Here is a 23,607-nt window from a genome sequence, read left to right on the forward strand (position 1 = left end):
TTTGTAGAGATTAACTTTATACAACTTTTTGCACTCTTGCTTAGATTATTTTTATCTAGATTAAATTTGTTCCTTCTCGCTTTGTATGCTTCAGTACATTATTTTTTTTTATTATTTAATGCAAAATTTATCTGTTTAATAAAAAAATACATTTTTTTTTCAAATCCATAGACAATCAGGATCGGTTTCCAGATGGTGATTTGCCACGCTGGAATTTTACTGATTTCATGCATTCATTTATGATCGTTTTTCGCGTATTATGTGGTGAGTGGATCGAGTCCATGTGGGACTGCATGTATGTCGGTGATGTCTCTTGTATTCCGTTCTTTCTGGCCACGGTCGTAATTGGAAATTTGGTCGTACGTATAAAAGAAAATAGTATATACCTTTTTATATTAAAAATTATATGTAAAAGACAAGGCACATTGTTTTTTTTGCGATTGTCTAAATTGCCAAATGTAAATATAGATGATTCATGTAGAAATTATAGATTTTGACATTCTAGGGATCAAAAGGAAAAAAACAAAATATGTATTTACCTATATAGCTCTTGTTGCTTTTGCCCTACTGCTACTACTTATTCAGTGTGCTTTGGTTCAAGTATTTTTTGATATTTGACAAGTACCATCAAACGGTTAATATTTATATTTTACGTTTTATTGGCAGGTGCTTAATCTTTTCTTAGCTCTGCTTTTGTCTAATTTCGGTTCCTCTAGTCTATCGGCGCCGACAGCCGACAATGATACGAACAAAATCGTCGAAGCATTTAACAGGATATCACGTTTCAAAGCATGGATAAAGCGTAATTTTTCCAGTTGTTTCAATTATATTCGTAACAAGTTGACAAATCAAATTAGTGATCAACCATCAGGTGAGAGGATCAACCAGATCAGTTGGATTTGGAGCGAAGGTTTTTATCCACTTGTTTTCTACTACTCTTAATTATCTACATATACTTGCATTCGTATAATAAAGCAATAACATATAGATAAAATATAAAAGAGTAACGGTCATATCCGAATTAACATTCAAAACGTTATTAAAGGCCAATAGTTGAAGATTTGCAAATTGTACAAATCTCACCCGATTTTTAGTATACTTATATACATTCATCCTATTTTTTGTCGTAGCTTTCTTAATACTATTTGTGTAAACATTTTAGATTATTTTACAACATACTGAGTAAATGAAATAAGTTAATACTAAAAATAAGACTAAAATCATTTTTTTTGTAATTATTGTTTGGAAAGAAAAAAACTGTATTTCCGAAAAATCATAATTATGAAATAAATTGGATTATCTTTAAAATCTTTTCCGTTCCTTCTCAAACATATATGTATGTATATGAGTGTAACTATTTGAAGACAGTTTTCCTCTTTCCAAATTAAAAAAGCATAAAAACAATATCTATATATGTGCTTCGACTTTAGAAAATCTATTTGTTCCTTAAATTTTATATTGATTTAGTGTGCAGAGCCTGAAGTTCGTATGAGTACAATTTGGTAATGGTAGCTTGTTTTTAAATGCACTTCAGCATTACTTTAAATGCTTTTCTTTAATCGTGGTTAGCCGTTCTAAGTGTTCCTCTTTTAATGCCTTTGTCATGAATATTTTCAACATCTGTTTCTTTCGTACTGCGTACATATGTATGTATGTCCTCTTTGTATTTCATTTGAATTCACTACAATTCATTCCCTTACATGTATCTCTTCCAAATATTTCTTCCACACTATTGGCAAACTCTACCGGCCCACAAATAGAAAAAAGCAGCATAAGCAATCCTCACAATGTAAAAGTAAATACAATGTGGCTAAGGCTTGAATGTAATAATGTTTTAGGTTAGTCTGGATTTTCTTGAACCTTATTGAATTGTTTTAGAGAAATCGATAGTAAAACAGTGGATTTTACCCTTCTTATTGTTACTGTTTATATTTTGTTTCAGTATTTTAAACTTTGCAAATGTTCGAACATTAGACACAAATATATACTTTACCTCATTTTTAAACTCAACAAAAAATAATATGCGTAAAACTAAATCATATATGTATTTGAAAAAATGTCATACATTTAATTACTTTTGGTATACATAAATACATAGTATATTTTCGTTTAGTTTATACTTTCTTTTATATACATATGTATTAGGGTCCTTCTTATTTTTCAATTTTCATTATGCGCGTATAATTTGCTTTTATTGACTAGGAATTTATTAAAACAAAGTACTTATCTCTTCTTGTAGCTACCTTTTCTTTTATGTTACATTATCCATTTCTTTTTCAACTAATTAAATAATATAATAATCAAATTTATAAAAACTTTTTACAATTTGTAGATACCTACCTCTAAACATTACTTTAAATATGTACAAAAAATGCTTAACGTCTTTTATGTCTTAGAATGGGTTAAAATTATGACACGTGCCCCACGTTAAATAAAAAATAGGTAAAGTAATAAGGACCCTAATATATACATATATGTTTATATATACTTAGTTCTCTTTCATATTTACACCTCTATAAAGCAATAATTTCATCACATTATATGGTTAATACTTTTCATACACATGCCTATGCGCATGGCGAAAGCAAAATATGTATATGCAAACGGAAAGATCCTTTTGCCAAATTCCCATCAACTAGTGAATTCAAAACTGCTTCATATTAAGAAGGAATTTATAAAGCAACAAAACTGACAGTAGAAAATTTGTTGAGCTAAATTTGTCAGTGAATTTAGCTATAAATGTTAAGCTTTTAATATATGATCAAACACTCAAAACTTTAATGTTGTCTTCACAATGACTTGGCAACTATAAATACATAATAAAACAAGTATAAACCATTTATTCCACACGCAGATCCATTACTCCATTAAATTAAATGCTCGAAAGCTTTTTGTTGGATGATGTTTTTCGTTATAGTTTTGAGGTGTTGTGTTGTATCAAAAACGATGTATTCAAATTTATAAGATTCAATAAAATTTTATTTCATTTGAAAACTTTAACTAAAAATAAAAATCAATTGCACACGGATGTCGACGCTTCATTGTACGAACGAATGTGCTCTTCGACGAAAAACAATAAAAAAATTACACTGATGAAAATCTTTCCAAATTGGGATTTAACATATAATACATTTTTAATGCCTGAACCTTAACTTCTCATTCAATCTGCACAATCATCATATGAATATGCTTTCGTTTGCCATCGGTTACTGCCATTCGTCACTCGCTTCACACTATCTACCGTCGATCGATCGTTAATCAACACCCAACATTTTTACACAAAACTGTATTGCCATTAATTTACTTGAAATTAAACGATTGAATACTATCAATGGAAACGAAGGCAAAGGGGTTTGTCGTTGTATATCTACAGAACATGGTGACAACGAGCTGGAGTTGGGTCAAGATGAAATTATTGCCGACGGTCTGATCAAGAAGGGAATGAAAGAGCAAAACCAGCTAGAAGTCGCAATTGGCGATGGCATGGAATTTACCATACACGGCGATATGAAGAACAACAAGCCGAAAAAATCGAAATATTTGAATAACGCAACGGTAATTCTTTAATAAAAATATCCTTACTTGATGGCTTGATCTGTTATATGCAGTCAAATATGTACATAGGTATGTAGGTGAATGCAGTGCTAAATATGAACATAGGGTGTCTCCCAAAGAAAATTTTGGTTACTTCATCGGAAAATACTCCGTCCTCTACTTCTTTATAAATACAATTAATATTTAAAAGTATTTCGTCCAAAAAATAACTTCAGGTAATAGAAGAAGATGGAAGGTTCGCTGTATAAAATGTTTAAAAATTATTGTATATCAACGGAATCAAAATAAGGAGCTTTTTTAATTATGTGGGTAAAATTCTGTATGCTTTTCTTTTGAGCTTACACTCTGCTATTAACTGCTTTAAAAACTGATGCTATTTACAAAAACCTCAATGTTTGGAGATATTTTCAAATCGATTCAGCTCACATAAGTCCTAATATTTTTCCAAAATATTATATTGTATTAAAAATTTAATACATTTTATAACTGCGATTGAAAAAAAATATTGTTTTTTTATGGGGAGTGATGCACCCTAATGTTCATAAGTCATGCCAGAATGTAAATATTTAAACTAACTTGATTAAAATAATACCTTTAACATATATCTATATACACCCATCATACTTGTTCTTCCGCAGATGATTGGCAACTCAATTAACCACCAAGACAATAGACTGGAACATGAGCTAAACCATAGAGGTTTGTCCTTACAGGACGACGACACTGCCAGCATTAACTCATATGGTAGCCATAAAAATCGCCCATTTAAAGATGAAAGCCATAAAGGTAGTGCCGAAACAATGGAGGGTGAAGAAAAACGTGATGCCAGCAAAGAGGACCTTGGCCTTGATGAAGAACTCGATGAGGACGCAGAGTGCGAAGAAGGTCCACTTGATGGAGACATTATAATACAAGCAAATGAAACCGATATTCTGGACGAATACCCAGCAGATTGCTGCCCCGACTCATATTATAAAAAGTTTCCGATATTAGCTGGTGACGAGGACTCGCCATTTTGGCAAGGATGGGGCAATTTACGACTGAAAACTTTTCAATTAATTGAAAATAAATATTTTGAAACAGCTGTTATCACTATGATTTTAATGAGTAGCTTAGCTTTGGTAAGTTTCTCATGTTTAATGTATAAATATAAACATTTATCATTGTTATATATATGTAAATTGCGTTTATTATTCATTTCAATTACTCCGTTGAAGTTTATATGTTAAATAGTATATGAATAATTGATACAAAACTTAGTTTGGTGCACCACGCCTTGTATTTTAGTTGGCTATAATAACCAAATTATCTGTTTATCAAATTATCCTTGGGATAATAGGATTATAGTAATAAAGTGTATTCTACTTCATAATCTATCTTATTATATAACTGATTGCTCTTTTCATCCCACGTTTCAATCCACACAGGCCTTAGAAGATGTCCACCTCCCGCAAAGACCTATACTGCAGGATATTCTTTATTACATGGACAGAATTTTTACGGTTATATTTTTCTTAGAAATGTTAATTAAATGGTTGGCACTCGGCTTCAAGGTTTACTTCACGAACGCGTGGTGTTGGCTTGATTTCGTCATCGTAATGGTAAGTAAGACCGTTTTCCAAAAATTTTGTATAAAACTACAGATTTGGACTCAAATTTGTATCACTTTAAAACAATTACAAAAGAAACGAGCTTCGATGTACCAAATATACTTATATTTTGTCGATATACAGAATAACTCTTACTAAGACTGTTTCACTAAAGACGTACAAATATACATTTTAGTTAGGAAAAATATCCAAAAACCAAACACGAACTTGAAATACATAAATATGAAACAAAAATTTAAATTATAATTATTTATTTAAAATATGTTTTATATAAGTTGTGCTTTTACAAGTTATCTTTTGAATTATTACCACCATGTTTTTATTTATTGGAGTTTGTTAAGCTTTTATCGCCGGAAATATATTAGCCTTAGAATTTTAATTGAACCTCTAAAGCCCCCTAGATCTTCGGTTAACGTATTGGTTTATACATAATAACAGTAGGCAATTCCCTTTTTGTTTCTTCATACAACGATATGTTAAGAGTAAATTGTATATGCTTCTTCCTTCACTCCCTTCCGCCTTGCTAAATATGCGGTAAATTAGCTTTCACTCATCAATTTGGCCGCGGTTTGGTCCGGAGCCGATGATGTCCCGGCATTCCGCTCTATGCGTACGTTGCGTGCTCTTCGGCCGTTGCGTGCGGTATCCCGTTGGGAGGGTATGAAAGTAAGTAGTTGCTGAATATGCATTTCAAACAGTGCTTTCGTACTACGCCTAATTGAGTGTTGTGCTGCAACAATTTCTTCTTCGTGTTCAACTCTAACTTAAACTAACTTACTTGCTATACTACAAAACTTAAGTATTTGAATTGTTACGTAATAACTAGAAAGAAATGGAGCAACGATAAATAGTTTATGTTCTTTTACATAAGCTTTGACTAGTCAATTCCGTTCAATAAATATGCGCAAGTTATGAACGATGTTACATTCATTTAAATCATGTCGAAATTTCCAATTTGTTAGACTCTTTTTTGTACTAACATACAGAACGTAATCAGCAAATACCAAATCTCGAAAATTTGATACGTAGATTGGTAGTGTTATCCAATGATTATACTATACAATTCTTAAGAGCTTCTTTGTGCATCGTTCACACACTGGCGTATACATTTGCACCTCTACGAATAGGTTATACATACATATGTATGTACACACGTTCATTACATATATATGTATGTATGTATGTATGTATGTTCTTTTCTTCCTCATTTAGCAAGTATTTTAATATTAATAATTTCTTATAACTTATGTGTTATTAATCTATATAAACCCAATATACGATAAGGAACTTTTTCCTATCCTGGGGTTTCAGTTTTGAAAAAACTTGCATTTTGTATATAAAAATATTAAAAAAGTATTTAAAGCTTAATGGTGCTATATTTCTTAAAAGAATATAACTTCTTATTAATAGCTTCGATTAGCCGATTTCTTTCTTAACGAACTGACTAAGATACTGTCATACCTACTAACTGTATTGTACTTGTAAATGCTCTGTGTCACTATCACGTCAAATGTATATGGGCTTTTGTTGTAATTTAATGTGTTAAATATTCGGCCAGATTCAAAAGTTATATTTTCCTGTTTCTAATCACATAGTCATCATTTAATTATTTCGATTGTAATTTTACTTAATTTGTCCTATTCACATTTTTCAAATAACATTTTCTTTGTTTGATGTTGTTATATAACTTTGGGTGTGAAACATGAAAATAAATATATATAACACTTTCAAATAATTATTAAATTAGACACTAAACCGTTATTATTATTTTTTTTGTACAGTGTCAAACTACATTGCTAAAATTACTTAAAATAGAGATTAGTTTTAGAAATAAAAAATATCCATGTAGCCTGCTACGGACCACCGTCAAATTGAAACTATTTTCTATTATTTGTGCTATCGTTTGCTAAATGAAAAAAAATTAGTCAGATAGCTATTTCCCTTTGCTGACACTAATCAAGATATTTTCCGCACTATTACACATACAAATACTAAATAGAATAGATATGTAAGTACATCAATATTATACATAGATAGTCATAAAACTATAGCATTAGATATATACTCAATAGTATCTCGAGATGCCTTAGTGTTCATAATTTTCCCACATACGCCTCTTTATTTGAGTTAACAGAGAAATGAAATGTATTCAAAATATATAGTTGTCTAATATTTAGATGATACGTAGTAATTAATATAGTTGTAAAATATTTACAGAAGCATTGTTAAACAATTCAAGATGTTTCTAAAGCTCATATTGTAAAGCCATCACTAAATGTCTGGTGTATTAGAATTGCCTGCGTAAAGAAGCCTTTCCTTCACATTAAGAGTTGTAGATTAATATAGTACTGCCACGGCCCCATAAAAAACTTGCTACAAGTAATTAATATTTTCACAGTTCATTACTTCCTCTCACTGTTCCAAAAACCAAAATTCAATCGCTGTGCAAACCAAGGCACTGAAGTAACTTAAATCCACTGTACTATAAAGCTTATTCGGGCTACTTCTTAACTGCAACCATGATATTTCGTAGTAAGTGTTTCTACGTCCATCACAATTTTCTTCGAAACGTATGATATCTTCTTCGCCAAAAACTAGATATCTTATACTTCACAAGTGTAAATGTGCATATGTATACGCAAGTATATATTTATTTGTAAAATAGGATACCTGGTTTTTACTTTCTGAATTTAATATATGTACGTATGTAGTTTAAATTGTAAATATTTCCGGAAGCACAAAAGCTTCTTTGCCTACGCAGTGGTGGCAGTGTTTTACTTAAAAGAATATATCTCCTAAGCACGAAATTTTTAACTCTCAGAATCGCTTGGTCTTGGGCAAGTTATTTCGCGTTATAGACTATCAAAACTTTTACTATAGTGCACATGTTTTGGCATATTCTATGCAAATCACTTCTCCATTGAGTCTGGCAGCAAAGTTAGAGCAATAATTTGTCAAAATTCCGACAAGCCAGCCTAGTTTCTCATACCGCTGAGCTCACTGCTCCACAATAGACAAATACGATTCAATGTCATATGCACATTATAAAAATAATTATATATATATATACATAGATACTCGTATTTTTGCCCATCTTTTAAACGACTAAGATTATACTAGTTCTTCCTTAGCTTCCCTTAATATGCAAAAGTTGGAACCAATATTTGGGTTAATTTGCCCTGGAACCCTTTGTAAATAATAATATGCAAATTTTAGCAAATGCGAATCATTTTACTTACAATCTTCAGTCCCAGTCCCTTTACCACCATCTCTCCAAAATTTGGCATGTGTGTTTGACTATTGTGGAGTTTAACAGCAATTTCGGAAAAAATATCCAAAAAACAAACAATAACTTCATTTTATATATGAGCTTTCTTGATTATCTTGAAAAGTGCAATTCTAAACATAAAAGAAATTAGACAATTATGTATGTGTTAGAATTTCCTTGATTATATTGGAAAGTTCAATTCTAAACATACAAGAAATTAGAAAATTATAAATCTGTAAGTATTTTCGTATAAGTCCTTATTACCATTGCAGATTGAGCACAAAGGCATTAAAAAAGAGTATTGCTGAGTTTGTACTTACAAATACCTACATATATGCTCACCACGAGGGAGTTGGAAGGCGTCAACCTTTTTTTTACATATATATTTCTTTTAGGCATAGCTTTCATAAATTGTTTATGTGACTTAATGTCTTTTTTGTAAGATAATGTACTTATTTTAAATTTGTAAACTTTATTAGTATAAGCAGGATGCGCAACAATTTATTTAATTTATTTCAAGAGGAAACTAATTATAAGGCGTAGTCAGTTTTTGAATAAAAATAAAGGTTGAGAAGATTGTGACTTCGTTTTTATATGTCTATTTGTTTTGTGCCATTCCGTTATGTTCCGTTTATTTTATTTTCTTTTGTGTCGTCTTATACAATAATAACTTTTTAGATTCAGTTGACGTTTGAAATGACAGTTCGAATTACACCAAAGTCAAAAAACACGAAGCCATAAGAAAAACAAATTAATGCTTCAGATTACCAATGCATACGAAAATCACAATGTCACAAGCCACAGAATCTATAACTGAAATTAAAAAAATAACCCCTTTAAACACATACAACTTCCGATCCTTGTTTTGAAAAGAATCTTTGCTTATAATGACTTTCGAAAAACCGGTACTAGGTGTCGCTTATCAACTTCGTTGCTTCACTTGCTGGAGCTGGTGGTATTCAAGCCTTCAAGACTATGCGAACGTTAAGAGCACTGAGACCACTACGTGCCATGTCCCGAATGCAGGGCATGAGGGTACGTACTTTCATTATCATATTCTCTCTTTAATGCAACCGTTATATTCGTTTAAAAACAGTGAAAACAAAGTAACATCAAAACTAAGTAATTTAGATCAAATTATTCAAAACAATGTCAACTCTCATTTAAAAGAAAAAATGCATCATTAACGTTAGTCGAATTATTTATTATTTAACTGATCAACTATTTGATTGATTGTTTAATTGGTATGGTTTTAATTTTCAAAATATATCGCAAAATATTAGAATGGTAGTGGTTTTATCAAGAACAATGTTTTACACATGTTTTTCTCTTGTTTTAATAATTAAATTCACAACTCACCCAAAATTCAACTACAATGTATAAACCCTCATTAATAAAATAATATACGAATACATTTCTGCACATTCAAACTCAAATAAGTACCTAAAACCTTTTTATTTTGATATACATACATATATAAGTACAGAAAACATTGCTTTCATCAACACATACCTACATTTCAAGAGTGGATTTCATTGAAATTTCGCATATTCTATCATTACGCTCGTTCAATTTAATATTCCTATCTGCTAGATGTAATGCTAGTCCTATAAATATCCCATCAGTTATCGTGATTTGATGTGCATCCACACGTAAACGAAACTTCGTAACTTTTCCACAAAACTAAATATAAAAGAAACTCGACCTTTTTAAACACAGATTGTAAAAAGTACTCCTATATGTATTGCAATTTTGTTTTATAATTTGATTGTATGTATGTTTCATTGAATTTTAGTTCGTTTTTTTTTGTTGCTGCGGTTTTGAAATGTGTAATCGAGCTTTCTCTGCATTCATAACATATGTTTAATTATTTATGTTAGAGACGCTTTTTACTGAAGACAATTTAAGAATTTGCTTTCTGATATAATTTGGCAGGTTGGTTTACCCTATTACAACATGTAAATTGAAAGTTTCTCATGCATGCTTTTATTTACTAAATGGTTGTGTTTGCTATGGCTCTGCACCCAAATTTCTCGCGTCCATGTTACCCAACCTAGTTAATACAAGAAAATAAGCACTGCATGCTTTTACCATCAACAGAATTATTATACATACATATATTCAATTATATTGAATGTCGAATGAATATCATTAACATTATCATCATCGACTCTTCCGGATTATTGTTTACTCAATATTTATTGTTGATCAGAAGTTCTAAAACTAAAATGTGTTTAAATTTATTCCCGCTTCGTGTTCTCTCACATTCAAAATGGTATCGATTATAAACACAATATATTTATCGCAAAATTTTTCAACTGGATGCAATCGCCATTCAACCATTCCACTCATGCCCTGCACCGATATATTCGTCGCCATCTCATTACTGCCATTTCTTACATCACCTTACGTAAATATGGCCGCCGACGTATCCATTATTGGCTCTGGTGCTGCCATCGTTTCGAATGTACAGGTCGTCGTGAATGCATTGGTTCAAGCTATACCGTCCATCTTCAATGTGCTATTGGTGTGTCTAATATTTTGGCTAATTTTTGCCATAATGGGTGTACAGCTTTTTGCTGGAAAATATTTTAAGGTACGTTGAAATCAAATTTGAAAAAAATATAAAAAAAAACATAAAAAGTATGATTTATAAATTTGTCATATGTTTTATTAAATCATCTTTGTGGTGGAAGAGCCACTAGGTTGATTTACGACAACATACAAGCGCATAGCTGCTATAAATGTAAGATCAAAGCCCAGAAGCAGTTATGTTTAATTATGATCTACGATTGTATCAGTCAGGCCATACATTGATTCGATTACGATTTGGCAGAATACCAGAAAAATGAACATGTTAAAAAGCGTATCTTTACATCTATTTTTCGTAAATGGTTGGCAATTAATAAACATAAACATACATTATTATTTGATTAATGATTGAAATTATAGCCTAAATTTTTGTTTAAATTAAAGTTACACGTAGCACTCGGTAGGACGGGATCACAAGGCTACTAAATTTTACCCAAATTTTGTCCAACGTTCATAAATAAAACGTATACTTCGATATACTTATTACTATTTTTGTAGTAGTATTATACATAGTATATACGGAAGTGTCGTATTAGATATACCCTTGTATAATATTTATAAATTGCAATTGATGCTTGATTTTCATCCATTGATCTCTAAAGACATATGTACAACTAAATAATGACAAATAATTTTGGTTATTGGTTTCACCAAAACCCTATTATTTTTATCTATAGCTATAGTATGCATAAAACAAATTTTTTTTATAGACCTTATAATAAAAGTTAGTGGAGATATTTTTTAAATTCCGAAATGAAAAATATTCAATTCCTTACGTAACCTATATTCATTTGTATCCCTTTTTGGGTGAACACTACCAACATAACCATTTAAAAAAAAATGTTTTTTTATTTTTCACCTTGAAAGTAATTTATTTAGGAGCCGATACAAGAAAAATAAAGCAATATGAACTTGTATTTTATTTCTAAAACCGCCGGTTTTATATACCTCGAACGTTTTCTTTTTAGCACAAATTAATACCTAAAATGAAATTGATTTTAGTATAGTTTATTATTAAATTCAAGATACATATATATATATGTATGTATGTATATATATACATAGATGTTGCCTAATTAAGTCAAGCCGAAAGTAAATCAAAATGTGCTGTACATGTATGAATAAAATTGTGAATATAGTTATTTTAATTTATAAAATATTAACATAATTATTCTCTGTTTATTATTTTGCCAACTACGGCTCGACTATACTGCAGTGCGAAGACCAAAATGGCACTAAACTCAGTCACGAAATCATACCAAACCGCAATGCCTGCGAGAGTGAGAACTACACATGGGTGAATTCAGCCATGAATTTTGATCATGTAGGTAATGCGTATCTGTGCCTTTTTCAAGTGGCCACGTTTAAAGGCTGGATACCTATTATGAACGACGCTATTGACTCACGTGAGGTAATTCAAAAATGTTCCGGAGCTAGCTTATTAATCAAAAATTATTTCTTTTTTAATCTCAGACAATACTAATATTATTTTTTTTCTTTTTCTTTCCCGCTAACAATTACAAAAACAAACAACCTTATTACACTATTTCCCCATCATACCTGCACGTCTTAAACAAACCTGCAACGAACATAAAAACTATGAAATTAAATAACCAACAAATAAACTAAAAAAAAATTATAAAACCCCTGCAACAACACGATCAATAAATCAACAACAAAAACCATAACACCAAAAATACATCAATACCAACACCTTTACCAACATACGCACACCCGATATGAAACATATGTTACCATTCAACAGGTGGGCAAGCAGCCAATCCGTGAAACGAATATCTACATGTATTTATATTTCGTATTCTTCATTATATTTGGATCATTTTTCACTCTCAATCTGTTCATTGGTGTTATCATTGATAATTTTAACGAGCAAAAGAAAAAAGCAGGTGGATCATTAGAAATGTTCATGACAGAAGATCAGAAAAAGTACTATAATGCTATGAAAAAGATGGGCTCTAAAAAACCATTAAAAGCCATTCCTAGACCGAGGGTAAGGCTTACATATTTTTAACACAAAAGAAGAATAGAATAATTTTAAAATAGAGTTATATCGATCGATAAATACAATAAATTCAAAAGAAGGAGACCATAAATTATATACATAAATCTGTGCCAATTGTTAATACTTTTTTCCAAGTTGCGCGATTTATTATGATTTTTCGTTTTCCTTTTTTAACGTGAACAAAATAATCAGTACGTCCTCAATTAAGACACTGATGGCGTAGCTGAGATTGAAATAAAATTAAAGACAAACAAATGAGGGCCCAGCTATATATCTAGCAATATTTTCGAAACATCTGCATCCATAGCAACGGATGCATGTGCGCGTGCACAAGCCGCGTTAAGTGGTCGAATTGTATAGTAAAAAAACAAAAATAATAATAAATATATATCAGAAGTTATGCCATTCTTCCACTGTTATTTAAAAAAGTTGCTTTAAAATGTACATATTCTGTATATTCAAAACACATGTCAATCTGAGAGCTGCACTCCTTGTGAGGTTGTCTGTTCTTAAACATTTTTATGTCTGCCATACATAAATCCAGCGAAAAACTAAAATTTTAAAGATTTCCTCAACATATTTAATACAGATTTTATATGATATGTATGTATTTGCATGCACTGCAAATTCAAATCAATGAAATATAAAAAGTACAAGCATGATAACCAACTTATCTACCGTAGTAGATGGATACAGATGTACAATACTATACTATTGTATGCATGTTTTGTGAAACAATTTAACACCTAAAAAATATCGATTGCAATTTTTTTAAATGCATTTTCTTACAAACACTCTGTTTAATATGTGTAAACTGAATTAATTAATTATTTTGAAAGGGAATCGAATAGTTTATTCCTAATTTTCACAACTAGTTGTACTTTTCACTAGATAATAAAAATGCAAATATATGCACGTTTATTTTTATAGAAATCCAATTTCCGTAATAAACATTACCAATAGATTGGATGAAGGTACGAGGGCAGGTCAATAAGTCCGTGACTTTTTGTATTTCTGACCTCTTTACTGAAAAATAAATACTGCTCCTGTCAACAGGCATCTGTTAGTTGACTCCTGCCAAAATTTGAACGTGCAGCGTCAGTTAGTTTGTGTTTTACAGCTACCTTTATCAGACTACCCAGTAATTCACAGTCGACCACAAACGCAATCGTGTAACAACTTCACAGGAAGGTTTGGCGTTGTTTAATTGCAATATGGAGGAGTTTTTGCGCTGTTTTGTAACCGTGGACGAAGCATGGATCCATCACCACACACCAGAGACCAAAAAACAGTCGAAACAGTGGGTTTCTAAGGGTGAATCGGCTTAATAAGCACACGAAATTCAGTTTTTTCCATTTTCTCCTCAAATTACTGCTTAGTCTGATAAAGGTAGCTGTAAAACACAAACTAACTGACGCAGCACGTTCAAATTTTGACAGGAGTCAACTGACAGATGCTTGTTGACAGCAGCAGTATTTCTTTTTCAGTAAAGAGGTCAGAAATACAAAAAGTCACGGACTTATTGACCCGCCCTCGTATGTAACCTGGGAATGAAAGCCAACCGATCATTCTTTATATTCCACAGTTGTTTTAATATATTTTCTTTAGTATTTAAAATTATGCAGTACAAAAAAGCATAATGAAAACATTTCGAATGAATTTTTTTTACTTTTATTATTATACAAGTCGTACTATATTCTTGAGAAAAAAGTTGCATTTGGCACAGATCAACAATAACAGATAACAAATATAAATGAAAAATTTGTAACACACGCATGTGTGTATAAGCTAACCAAAAAGCTTATACAAATATACCAAAATTTAAATCATTCTAAATGATTGCGAATTCATTGTTTTCTATGTTTCTCTCTTTTCTCTTACAGTGGCGTCCACAAGCAATAGTATTTGAAATAGTTACAGATAAAAAATTTGATATAATAATTATGTTATTTATTGGCCTGAATATGTTTACCATGACACTCGATCGATACGATGCGTCCGAAACATATAATGCTGTCCTAGACTATCTAAATGCGATATTCGTAGTTATTTTCAGTTCCGAATGTCTATTAAAAATATTCGCTTTACGGTATCACTATTTTATAGAGCCATGGAATTTATTTGATGTAGTAGTTGTCATTTTATCCATCTTAGGTAAGTAAAAGCCAAAAGTCTTCTTTGTGGTAATTCTAAAATTATGGTTTAAATATTTGTTTTATATGTAAATTCGTAATTTGTTACTTTTGAATATTTAAAATTTTAACTGTTAAATGTAAAATTTAAATGTCGAATTACTAACAACCGAACTATAAATATACATTGTCCGATCGTCCATAGTCCGCATATGTACAAACGTATATTTTCGTTCAAATTCACATTGGCTATTTTTTATGTACCGTATTATCATAATTACGTGAATTCGAGTGTTGTAAATTGTTTACTGTATTAATATATAAAAGAGTACTATTGTACAGAAAGCTAAATGTTGTGCTTAAGTATCCCTCATAATTTTTTCATCAACTTGTTTATTTTTCTGTTGTGTTGAATATATCAGATTTCAAATGTAACTGTTTAACATTGAATTTGTTTAAATACATTACAACAAATCATGCTTATAAACTGTTTATCTTTTTGTTGTGGTTATTTTATAGATATTTTTATATTTTAGTTGTATGTATGTACAATATTTGTATGGTATTCAATTATATCAATTAACAAAAACTTGTTCAAGCTAGCTTTCTCATATGTAAAATTTACATATTTAGAAACAATATGCCCTTATCTTCAATTGATACATTTTTCTAGAAGCACGAACTTTATTCCCATTATCAATGTTCGTATTTAAAAAGAGGAAAAATGTCTAGCGGCAGGAGAACGAACAACATATTAGCAGGGCTGTTGCAAAAACTGTTCAATGTTTTCCAAAGATTTTTACTTCTTTCTATTTGCTTAAAGTGGCTACTTCGTCTGGCCCTGCAGTTACCCAACCTTTCGATCCAATTTTACACAACATTTCCGACCATTTCAGCCTCTAATTCGGCAATTTCGTGTCTCAATTGTTTGTGGGCATAGCATCGGTCTCGAAAAGAGTTTAACGATATCGAATCGAAGCTCCATAGAAGCTAACTTGCATCACCACATCGGCTGTCAATAAAATTATCGAGCTTATTGCGCAAAACAGTGCTCGAGCATATCCAATTATTGAATGTGTTGCTAAAATAATTTTTAGGGAACCACACCACACAGTCATATTTAGATTCCCGAACGTACTCTGAGTGTTTTGAAAATGACCGTAACCGCCGAGATGACACTGCACCATACCTGAAAAGAGATATGCACCTCTTGGAGAGCCTCCGAAATTTTCAACCTGATACATAGTCCATACAGTAAAACGATATCGAAGCAGATGATCATGTTCCTAATATTTCTAAGTCAATTGAAGTCTATAAACGAATAAGCTGAAGATGTGAAAGTTTTTGCATTTATACCTGCATATTATATTAGTATAGTGAGTTAATTCCTTAATTATAAATTAGTTATGATTTAATTAAAGGCCGTAGTTGTTGGTAGTTAAAGCTTTTTCTTTTTATTTTACATTTTTTGACTACTTTCCAAATGATTTTCTTTAATTTTTAATCATAAATTAAATTACATACGAAAGCACAAATGGCCACTTGCTTTGTTTTTATTTATATTGTTTATGGTATTTGATGGCTTAAACTGTCGGAATAAAACGGCAACTCATCAATATTTAAAATAAAATAGATGACGAATTCAAATGCCAAATTTAATGGAGTTTACTTATACAGAAGATGGCTTGAAATATGCTTTACTACATTGTGAAACAGAAAACTTCTTTTTCATAACACCTTCGCAAGAATGAAACTTTGATTACAGCATTTCTTGATGTAAAATAATACCTTATTGTGCGTTGTTTATGAAAAATACAGTTTTTTTGCTTTAAAATAGCACATTTTCTTATTTCAATAACTTCGGTAGGACCAAATCGTTATTCGCTAAAAATCATAAACGAGTTTATTTTTAGCTTTAAATAAAAATCTCGTTTCCAATATTTAAAGATAATAGCATACATATTTACCATTTAACTGAAATATTTGTATTTTCCTAAGTAGCTTTAATACGTTAATTGGCTTATATGTTGTGGTATGATCCTTTTTATTTGCAAGCTTTAAAAGCTTTCCAGCTTAACTTTATCTGCTTGAATTCATATTACATATGCATATAGAAATTGTGATATGCATTACCTAAAAAGCTATCATAAAATTACTTGCGCTTTGCGCCATTCAGACTTAATACATAAGCCCCTTAGCTAAATTCTAAAATTAAATTTTTAGCTTTCATGTTGCACTAAATTAAAGAATACGTACATTAAAAAAAATTAGGCAGATAGCTTGACGCCGCTGGCTGATTTTACTTTTCCGTTGTTATATATTAGTTATAGGAGTTTATTTAAGAGTAAAGCATATGAATATTGATGGAAAGGAAACAATGAAACTAAAGTGATATCAAATCGTCGAATATATTAATACACGTCTCGTTCTACCTGGGTAGTCAACTTAAAACGTTGAAAGAAACCATAAACGAAGAAAAAATCTCGGATCTTAGGTAAAAAAAAAATGGCTAGCATTCCGCGAAAGATACCTTTGGACGCGGTACATACAGATTCAGCCAAAGATACCAATACGATGCTCTACTTCTATTTGCTTTTGTCCAGCATTTTTGGACTAATGGATGTATGTATATATAAATGCACACATAATTCATATATAAAATTATGTATGTCGCAATGGTATTGCAGGGCCCATACTAAAAGAGGCACTGAGCCTTTCTACTGAAAGTGCATCGATAAGAGTACAGCTACTTTGGTATGCCCTTGCAGTCCAACCAGCCATTTTTTATGGTGATACTCCAATAAGTAAGATATTGCAAATATAGGGCGCTAGCTGAATCTTCTTAATGGTTTTTGTCCATTTTGTCGATGGGAATTATGTACTTTACTATGAACGCAAGTCGCAACTAAACTTAAATTCACCCAACGTCAGTAGTTTGCGACCCCTTGGATAAATCACAAAAATAGTGAATAGAGCGTTATAGTAATATCGTCGTATAAAAAGATAATATATAATCACATACATGTATATTTGTACATTTATATTAGTAACATACATATATAAATAGTAACTCCTGTACAAATAAAATATCCCCGAAATATAAGCCCCCAATTTAACTTATAATATTTTAAAATAAACGATTCCATCATTTGATTCAAGATACTATTAATACTTCTTTACACTCATACATAAAGAAGTTTGTGATACAATGATTGGGAGAGCTTATACTTAGTAGCATTTACGAAAATATTTCATTCTTTGCAGAACATCTTAAAAATTTTTAGACCCAAAATATTTCAGGTTCCGCTATTTTTTTTATCTTTTCGGTATACGAGTACAGTAGATTCTGTTTTTATGCGGGTTTGAAATAGTGCGGTTTTTTTTTAAATTAAAAAATGCATGTCGACCTATCGAATTGTACATATAAACAAGATTCTAAACCAGCTAAGCAAAAACTTATCACAGATTACATCAAAAATGCTAACCCTACAAGTGTGGAACCACCTGCATCACCATCCAGATCAGACGTGTACATTTCCTCAAGTGACGGAAGGGATTTTACGCCAAATCCTAACCGAATGCGCAACAAGCGGGTATTGTCTGATTCTATTTCTGACGATGTAAATTTGTTTTTCGATTCTGACGTTTCTTAAATAAAGATATAATCTTCAAAAATACAATTTTTTGCTTATGCGATTTTATTTAATTATTTCAGTTTCATGCGGTCTATGGAACGTGTCTATAGTTATAATATGGGACTAGTACCCTTTTTTTATGCGATTTTATTACATTATTTCAGATTTATGCGGTTCTTAGTACTTTTGAAACGTAGTTTTATTATAGAACTGGTAGCTTTTTTTATGCTGTTTCTTGCGGAACGTATGTACCGCATAAAAACAGAATCTACTGTATATGTAATTTCATAATATTACAATTTACTCACAATATACTTAGGCTGGATAAATTTAGTGGACATAATTTTTCCACAATTACCCTCCTCAATACTAGATCAATAATACGAGACCTACTCATTCCGTTAACCATATATAATATAATCAGTGAACAAAAATATTGAAATTATGCAAAGGCTGAAATTAAATTTTAATTACCTTGAGTTTTGCACCTAAAAATGGTTAATTTATACAATAATTTAAATGAAGAGCTTTCCTTTTGCTCAACAACGTGTGACATTCTGATAAGTAATTTCTGAAGAAATTATAAATAAAATGTAGTTATAAAAATATTATATATGCTCACACTTATTCAATTAAATGCTTAGCTATTTAATAATGATATTTGGCACTAAATATATGCTGCGGATTATCGCTTAACCTTAAAAGTACTCGTTCCCAATAACTGTAATGAAAATGTTTCAATGGAATACATAATTGCTGAGGAAGGCCAGAAAATGTTCAGTGTTGTATCATTCAACGAAAATACATCTAAAGATAAAAATGCTTAAACGCCATGCACAAATCAGGCTTAACCCAACCAATGCCAAAGGCACTGGACTATATCCGTTTTCTTTTAAGCCGCTACTTTAATCGGCTTGATGCGATTAATCATCGATCGTTCGATCAGATGACTGCACTTGGCGTAACCGCGCATCTTCACAAATCGCTCTCAACTTATTTACACAGCAACCTGCTAAATACATACATATGTATGTACATACATTGATATGTATGTATACCACGGCGAGTATTATGCTTACGCGTTGAACTTTTATTTTGTTGTGTTTAGCCAAGCCGAAACTTGTTATTACTTATTTATTTTTAAATCCTGATTACATTAAGTGTTGTTGTAATGATATTTTAGTACATATATCGCTTTCTTTAGTTAATGGCTTTCACAGGAATATTTCGGTCTTTTATTTAATAATATTTTACTTTTAGTCTTTGAGCCGTAAACGATTTGTAGTAAATTTATACATATACATATGATCTGTATTTTATTCTTTATTCGCAATAATGTCATACTCGTAAATGGTGTAAAAATATCTCTATACACAAAATTTTTATTTTGTACTCTAAATGTTGCGAAAACATCGCAAGTAGGTGCTTTTATTATTTTTTTATGTATTAAAATTTAATATAGCTTCCCTTTGTGTATTAGCATTAAAAAAGATTGGGCACGGCCGTATGTGCCTTAATGTCACTTAATATTGCTACTTTTTTTCTACATTTCGTTCTATTTTGGACGAAAACATTTACTCCTTCTCCCACAGGTCTTGTGCTTAGCGATATAATTGAAAAGTACTTCGTATCTCCAACGCTATTGCGTGTTGTGCGTGTTGCAAAGGTGGGCCGAGTGCTGCGTCTGGTCAAAGGTGCTAAAGGTATCCGCACATTGTTGTTCGCGCTAGCTATGTCCTTGCCGGCTCTATTCAACATTTGCCTGCTGCTCTTTCTCGTCATGTTCATCTTTGCTATTTTTGGGATGTCATTTTTTATGCATGTGCGGGAAAAAAGTGGCATTAACGACGTTTATAATTTTAAGACATTTGGCCAGAGTATGATATTGCTGTTCCAGGTAAGCCGCCACAATTCATGTTCCGTTCATGTTGTCTGTTGTTGTTGTCGTTGGGTAATATTCTCACTGGCGGAAAACTGAGTGCGGTTATGATGGTGGTGCACCGATATAAATTTGTATATTAGAACCTGGAAATGCAATTGGTGCATTGCCCTACTGATCCGCTCACCCAAAAGGGGGAATGTTACATTGTTGATTAAGCTATGGTAGTTGTTGATAAAAGCTAAATTAGCAACATTAAAAAAAATTCTCATTCAATTTATCCACATTTATTTATTGTTTAATCGCTTAATATGGTTATTTTATTTAAATTATCTTAATTTCCTTCTTTGAATACTCTGGTAATAAAAGTAATTTATTTATTAAAACTTTTTTTTGACTGTATATTATTAGCCATTATACAAAAATACTAAATTAACATGTTGGGAGTGTTAAATATGTGTGCATACACCATTTAATGCACTTCTCATCGATTATAGTCACAGCCAAATAAGTGAATTCCAAAATTACACAAATCAATTACTGTGAAAACCAAAAGTTTGTTGATTGTCGGACCATATATAGGGTTTTTTAATAAAGGTATTGTTATCGGAGGCTTTTGTGTAGCTTTCATGACAATAAGTTTCCGCTGAGTGGGTTGTCAGCCCTACGTCAGTGGTGCTGGAGTTCAGCCAAGTGGTTATAGGGTTATACCGACAGGATGTACCAGCGTGTAGGAGAGATTGATTGTTGAATAGGAGAGGCGTTATAATCGCTTTACTACTCCATTAACACCCCCTTCACTACTCCATTAACACCCCTTCACAATCAAAGCAATCGGAGCAATCAAAGATCACAGCGAGTGGCGGATAAGATGGAGTGACAAGCTAGATCAACTGATAAAGGGCGAATTAAGATGGCTGGGTCACATTACAAGAATGAACGGTACGAGGGCTCAGAAGAAAATCGTAGAAGCCAGAGCGTTCAACACTAGAACAAGAGGAAGGCCGAGAACAAGATGGACCGACGAACAAGAGGGCGATATCAAGAAATTTAGGATAACGAACTGGAAAAAAGTCGCAAACGTTCGAGACGTATGGAGGTCCCATGTGCAGCAGGCCAAAGCTCACAAAGACCTGTAAAGCCAAAAGAAGATGATGAATAAGAGGTGTTATTTTGATATTCAAAGAAAAGTGCTATTTTTTAATATAAATGATCGGATGTTTATTTCATTATAAAGAGGAAGGTATGCCGTTAATAGTGGAAAATAACATCAGGAAAATGACCACCACGGCCACGCTAACAGGACAATATCCTTTTTATGAAATTTTCCATAACCGAATTACAAAGTGGCTGTCCTATGTCCTCGACAGCCTCACGAATTCCATCTTTGATCACGTGGCCCCAAAGAAAAAAGTCACAAGGTGTTAAATCACAAGATCTCGGTGGCCAATTGTGATCACCTCTTCGAGAGATAACACGGTCCGGAAACTTTTCCCGTAAAAAGTCAATGGTTTCGTTGCTTGTGTGGCACGTAGCGCCATCTTGTTGAAAATAAACGTTGTCCAGATAAATACTATCCAATTCCGGCCAATACAAATCGTTAACGACCTGTAACACCTGTTATTGGAAAGCCCTATACTAAGCTCCAGTATTCACTCAGGAAATTATGAACATTGCCTTATAATAGTTGCTATAATTCCAAATATGATTTGTATAGCAAAAAGGTATCTCTTCTGTAGTATTTAGGCCAATAAGGTTAATTTACAGTTTTATATAGTAGGTTGTGATGTCTAAGTATCACCCCGGTGCTAGCTAGTCCCAGAAAGTACAATTGAATTCCCCTTTGTATTAGACCAAAAAGGCACCCCAGTGTTTGCGCTACGCATTTAATCAAGTAGGCTCTTATCAAATACATCCATTTTTTTAATTTCTTCCATGCTCGTATGACCGAGGACCTAGATAAAAGAAATATTAATCGACTGAACATGGTTAAACTTTACATTTCCATGCCAGCTTATATGTGGTTACAAAAAATTATATATGATAACAGAGCAGCCAGGCTGTCAGAATAGCCTGCTGTCCAGTTTCTATTCGTGAGTTTTTTCGCAAATTATAGGTCAGGAGCTTCTCATAGGTATAAAATATGTCGGTGGTGAACTAAAATGTCTTACATTTTCATTATATTATATAAATATATTTACGTAACATAGCTTGGCTTTCTCGGATATCTTTCACTCAAAATAAATATCCCACAATTTCAAAATAGCTACATTTTATAAAAGGGATATTGTTAGTACATAATGTGTCTCAATATAATATCCTGACTTTATTAAGAATTGCATATGTGAATATAGTGCGTAAAAAAGTTGTAAAATCTTTATTTTTACTCTTCGTTTCTTATGGTTTTTATATAATAAATTAGTATGTTTGTTCTTTTTTTGTATACATCATGCACCTCTTTCATTTTAGTCTAATTAAGCTCTTTCAACAAGTGCCAAATATATTATTTATGAAAAAATCCTCATTAATGCGTGAAAATTATAGGCTTCCAAGTGTCAAATAAATTACATAGATATATGTACTTGTATACGCCAATATTTACTGAACGCAAAGATTCTGTTCTCATTATTCGTACTTGAATTGACACGCTATTGATATATTACATAGATATGAGTTTTATTTTGATAATATTTGCTTTCTAAGCAATTGTTTGTTTTTGTTGCTTCAATTATAGCTCAATATTAGATTTTTACAAAATATATGTATATTAAAATTTTCTTCAGCCCTGGGGCAATCTTCTATACACCTTTGCTTTTGAATGCTTTCCTGCATTCGTAGTAAAAATCAACAAATTACATACATATGTATGTAGATATGTATACTCAAAACAGGCAAATTGAAATTTCGTTGAAT

General features: G+C 31.6%; 1 protein-coding gene across 46 annotated transcripts in view; it reads left to right on the forward strand.

The window, feature by feature from the left end:
• Positions 1 to 23,607, forward strand: part of LOC128859375 (sodium channel protein para) — a 65,858-nt gene that overhangs the window by 37,591 nt on the left and 4,660 nt on the right. For 18 of the 46 annotated variants that reach the window (XM_054096369.1, XM_054096366.1, XM_054096371.1 and 15 more), the window contains 11 exons: positions 172 to 359; positions 667 to 910; positions 3,374 to 3,555; positions 4,194 to 4,676; positions 4,983 to 5,156; positions 9,346 to 9,468; positions 10,907 to 11,029; positions 12,242 to 12,436; positions 12,791 to 13,036; positions 14,932 to 15,202; positions 20,408 to 20,712. In XM_054096369.1, coding sequence (XP_053952344.1) covers positions 172 to 359; positions 667 to 910; positions 3,374 to 3,555; positions 4,194 to 4,676; positions 4,983 to 5,156; positions 9,346 to 9,468; positions 10,907 to 11,029; positions 12,242 to 12,436; positions 12,791 to 13,036; positions 14,932 to 15,202; positions 20,408 to 20,712 — 2,534 coding nt within the window. Of the gene's footprint in view, positions 1 to 171; positions 360 to 666; positions 911 to 3,343; positions 3,556 to 4,193; positions 4,677 to 4,982; positions 5,157 to 5,708; positions 5,832 to 9,345; positions 9,469 to 10,906; positions 11,030 to 12,241; positions 12,437 to 12,790; positions 13,037 to 14,931; positions 15,203 to 20,407; positions 20,713 to 23,607 lie in introns of all 46 variants that reach the window. The other 28 variants (XM_054096377.1, XM_054096376.1, XM_054096384.1 and 25 more) reach the window with 8 other exon arrangements.

Source organism: Anastrepha ludens, chromosome 3 (genome assembly GCF_028408465.1).
Source record: "Anastrepha ludens isolate Willacy chromosome 3, idAnaLude1.1, whole genome shotgun sequence".
Taxonomy (NCBI): domain Eukaryota; kingdom Metazoa; phylum Arthropoda; class Insecta; order Diptera; family Tephritidae; genus Anastrepha; species Anastrepha ludens.